This window comes from Triticum urartu, chromosome 6A (genome assembly GCF_056163025.1).
Source record: "Triticum urartu cultivar PI428250 chromosome 6A, HENAU_Tu73, whole genome shotgun sequence".
Lineage (NCBI taxonomy): Eukaryota > Viridiplantae > Streptophyta > Magnoliopsida > Poales > Poaceae > Triticum > Triticum urartu.
The window spans coordinates 11,626,864-11,630,944 of NC_141878.1; the positions used below are offsets into that span (position 1 = coordinate 11,626,864).

General features: G+C 50.6%; 1 protein-coding gene across 1 annotated transcript; it reads right to left on the minus strand.

Annotated features, from left to right (window-relative positions):
- Positions 1-724: 724 nt before the first annotated feature.
- Positions 725-3,815, minus strand: LOC125513978 (uncharacterized). The gene is made up of 3 exons (XM_048679215.2): positions 2,135-3,815; positions 1,834-2,053; positions 725-1,262 (listed from the first exon to the last, which is right to left on the minus strand). The coding sequence occupies exons 1-3, from the start codon at positions 3,692-3,694 to the stop codon at positions 955-957; spliced, it is 2,088 nt and encodes a 695-aa protein (XP_048535172.2). The 5' UTR covers positions 3,695-3,815; the 3' UTR covers positions 725-954.
- Between the last annotated feature and the right edge of the window lie 266 nt (positions 3,816-4,081).

Sequence of the window (4,081 nt, forward strand, 5' to 3'; positions counted from 1 at the left end):
AACTCCCAAGTACTGATCCAGTTTCTCTCTGATAAATCAAGCAACCATGATCTCTCTAAAAAATCCTAGTCAACCGTAGCACACCAGTCCACCGATTCAGTTTCTCTCTGATAAATCAAGCAACCCTAATCTCTCTGAAAAATCTTCTACATGTTCTCCTTCCTTACCCAGCCATGGCCAAGACTGCACGATGCAGCGCCTGCTCCTCCACCCATCCCCTTCCCCATGTGGCACACATCTACAACACAAGCCATGTTACCCCTGCCACCTGAAGCAATGACTTGACCTCGTGCATGCCTCGCTGGACCGCATCGTTGCCTCCTCCTCCATGAAGACCTGCTCTTCTTCCCCGTGCTTTCGGCCGATGCCATTGTAGAGGAGATCAAGGGCAGCGCAGGCGGCGACATGAGGCAGGGACGGATGCAGGGGCGGCGAGTCATGGGGAGGACGGAATGGGTTCGTGGGCATGGATGGAGGTTGGGATAAGTGGATGGACTTTAGCAGGCCGGGCCATGATTGGGGTCTTTTTTCGCGAGGTGGGTGTGCACCGGAGGCCCATGCCCTTAGAGAATTAGTTCTGGTTTTATATTACTAGGCAAAAATGAAAACAGCTACAGCAATAAAGGACACTAGATCATGAAAGGATAAAACACACAGCAAATCAAATAATACAACCAAAGTTCCCCAGGCTCAGCAGCGCATATCTGGGGAGCACGAACAAAGATGCAGCACCAAGTGATTGCTAAATGAAGCAGTTACATACGTAGTTCAGATTAAACTGCAGTTCCCACACTCAAATAGCATCACTAACAAACATCATTCAAATACCATTACTAACACACTTGTTAGATTTCACGAGCACTATCCTACCTCTAAGACAGCATAAACTTAACTTGTTTTGCATAGTCACAGAACTACACATCATACACAATCTTGTGTAGCTTTGACAGAACTCTAGATTTCTAAAAATAGTTGTCGAATACTAATGGACCCCAGATCCACACTCTTGTGCTCATCCAAGTCATCATAGAGGCTATCTTCTTTCTTTCTGCCATAAACATTCTCTGCGAAGCTGCGCCTATTGTTGATGATTTGCGAGTTGCTGTAGTATGGTGCCCTCCATGGAGGAACATTTTCACCGTTACGGGGGTCTTTTCCGCAGGCCATCTTCTCAAACTCCGACTCACGCCCATGGAAGTCTATCCTGACTGGATGCACAATTCTAGTCCCAATGTACTCACAGTAAAGACACCGAATTTGTGCTGCCAACACATGAGATAATTAATATTGAAGGTTACATCATAGACTACATGTGCATAGAAAAATATCAAAAATGAAATGCTCTGCAGTTTTCAAGCTTTGCCAAACATGGAGCCTTTGAATGTTGACAGAAAGCATATGTAATGCCTATAGAAACGATGCATGGATGGCCGACATAGCTGCTTCTAAACCATTATTGTTATTTTGTTGAATGAGGAAATGAGCACGGTGATGAAGGGATCATCCAGCTACATGTTGATCACTATGGCAGGCTGGCTGCTTGATTGAAACGTTTGAGTTAACAAACCTATAAACATGTAGATATTCAAGTAAAGACATTCAATTATGTTTATCCTCGATACTTCTTTCTCTTGAATGACCCCCCCCCCCCCCCCCTTTTATTTTTTACTCTGGATAAGAGGGTTTAGGCTGACGGAATAATAAAACAGTCAAATGGTAAGCTATGGTAAAGATGCATCATGGTGCTTCGGACTTTGCATATAACATTTACAGCAAGATATACCAGATAGGACACGGGAAAAAATATTGGCATATGGTTTGCTTATAGCATACCAGCACATGGCGGAGGCAGAGCAACATGGCAACAGAAGGACTCCTCATCTTGGTCATTGTTGCTAATTTCAGCAAAAAACAAAGCCGCAGCACCACCACAAGGGCTTTTGGGAGTAGCCACGAAATTGACATGAGAGTGGCCATACTTAGGAGGAAAGGAAGTAGGGCCGGAGACACGATCATTCACACCACAAATCGTATGAAGCTCGAATTTCGGATCCTGCAATTCGACATTTAGTGAGCATATAACAGTAGATGAGAAATGTTAGCAATAACCAACAACAAGCACATCAAAACCTACCCCATTTGGCATCTGAGCATATGCATTCAGCAGAGCGTTGACCTTCTTGGAGATTCTTGTATACATGCCTGCTAGCTTTGCACGGGGGTAAACTGTGAGGGGGAGTGGGAGAAATGCCCTCTTGCAGCCATGAGCAGATTTAGGACACAGCAACATGGCAAGCCGCTTAACATCTTGAGAAGAGAGCCTGTCAGGCCGACGATGCAGCAGACGAAAGGCAGACTTGAGCTTACACGAAGTGAGAAGCTTTACATGGGCTTCCGGGTTGGGGTGAAAGGCTGCGGTGGCAGCGGCCAAGAAGGCTTTCTCGAGACTGGTGTCCGGGGGGTCTTGAGGTTCAACAACATTGCTAGTGGGGGCAGCAGATGGTGGGAAAATCATCAGCACATAGCGAGTGGAAGGATCAATGTTAGGATCGGCAAGCACAAGGTTGGGATCGGCGAGCACAAGGTTGGCATCTGCCTGGACCAGGCATTGCAGAGCTTGATGGAAATCGAAGCGATGATAACGTGTGCAAAGGAAGGAGGCCAGGCCATACAAGGAGCGGTTCTCCAGCCGGTGGAGACACTGCGTGCCGATCACATCCAGGTCCAGCTCTAGCTTCATGGTAGGTGGGAACACGGCATCATACCAGATGGTATTGACGATGATGTTGGAGACAGGATCAAGAGGGCCATAGCAGTAGCCGGCCTTGAGCAGGCTGCGGTGGAAACGAGAGCCTGCTGGCAATCGGGCGATGGCCTGGAGGTAGAACCCGTGGATGGCATCCTGGAGCGTCCGGCTGAGCAAGCTGGTGTGCAGGTACGGGTCGCTGCAGGGACGACTGGGACGAGAAGCTGCAAGCCGCCATGCCCGGCTCAAATCTTGATAGCCCAGTGGCACCCCGTTGATCAACTCGGCGAGCTTGCTAATATTGGAGCCGGGGCAGGATGACGGTGGTCTGTGCAACCAGGCAAGGAAGTGCCGATCGCCGTCAATGCTGTCGGAGATGTTGAGCCAGGCATTGACGAGGCGGTCGGGGTCGGGGTGCCCGACGGCCAGCGCGGCGCACTTGAGGGCCATGAAGGGGACCGTGTGGATGAGGTCCGGCTCGGACTCCCAGAACCTCTTCATGCCGTGGTCCGAGACGATGACGCTTGCGGCGACGGGGGCGTCGGCGTCGGCGAGGCGCAGGTAGTGCACGGCCAGGCTCTCGGGGAGGTTGGGGAACAGGCGGGTGAGGAAGGCCACCAGGGCGTCGAGCGAGCGGCGCTCCAGGTCCGCCTGCGCGCCCTTGCGCTGGGGCTTGGGCTTGCAGGAGGAGATGAGGCTGTTGACCACGATGTTGGCGACGGGGTCGAGGAGGCCGACGCAGAGGGCGCCGCAGCAGAAGTCGACGCGGCGGCCGTGTTGCGGCCGGTGGCGCTTGAGCCGCCTCCGCGCCTTGAGGTAGAAGGCGTGGATCCTCCGCAGCAGATGAGATCTGGACTCGGAGTCTTCCTGGTGCGACGGGTACCAGGGAGTGAAGCTCGGTTTGTAGATCCGGAGGTCCGGCTGGCAGGGTTTCGACGCCAGCGCCATCGCCGGCGGCCAAGCGGTGAGGGCGATTTGATCCGGCGGTTGTGGATTTGGTCCGGCAGCGGCGGCGCGAGGAAGGGGATAGAAGAAGAATATCTACCTCCTCGTTTGTTTGTCTGTTTCTTGTTTTTATTTTTTATTTTTATTAGGACTACCTCCTCGTTTCTCTTACTAATTCTTTTCTCTGTCCGTACGCTGGGTCTGGGCTGGGCTCTGTTCCACACCAAGAATACATTGTTCAAAATAAAATAAAATCAGATAACTGTTAAGAAAGTCGGTAAAAATATAACTGGATGCAGCAACAGTTTTCTTCTTCCTCCCATTGATTGTATGTCGCACACCGGAGATTGAAAATTGTAAGGAGTAATAAACAAATAAAAGAAAGGGGCG

Bases quoted from the DNA above. Each gene is read 5' to 3' on its own strand.
- LOC125513978 (XM_048679215.2), bottom strand. From the start codon at position 3,694: ATGGCGCTGGCGTCGAAACCCTGCCAGCCGGACCTCCGGATCTACAAA. The intron at 2,054-2,134 runs GTAGGTTTTGAT...GTCGAATTGCAG, and splicing joins ATGCTCAGATGCCAAATGGG to GATCCGAAATTCGAGCTTCA. The intron at 1,263-1,833 runs GTATGCTATAAG...ATGTGTTGGCAG, and splicing joins TCTGCCTCCGCCATGTGCTG to CACAAATTCGGTGTCTTTAC.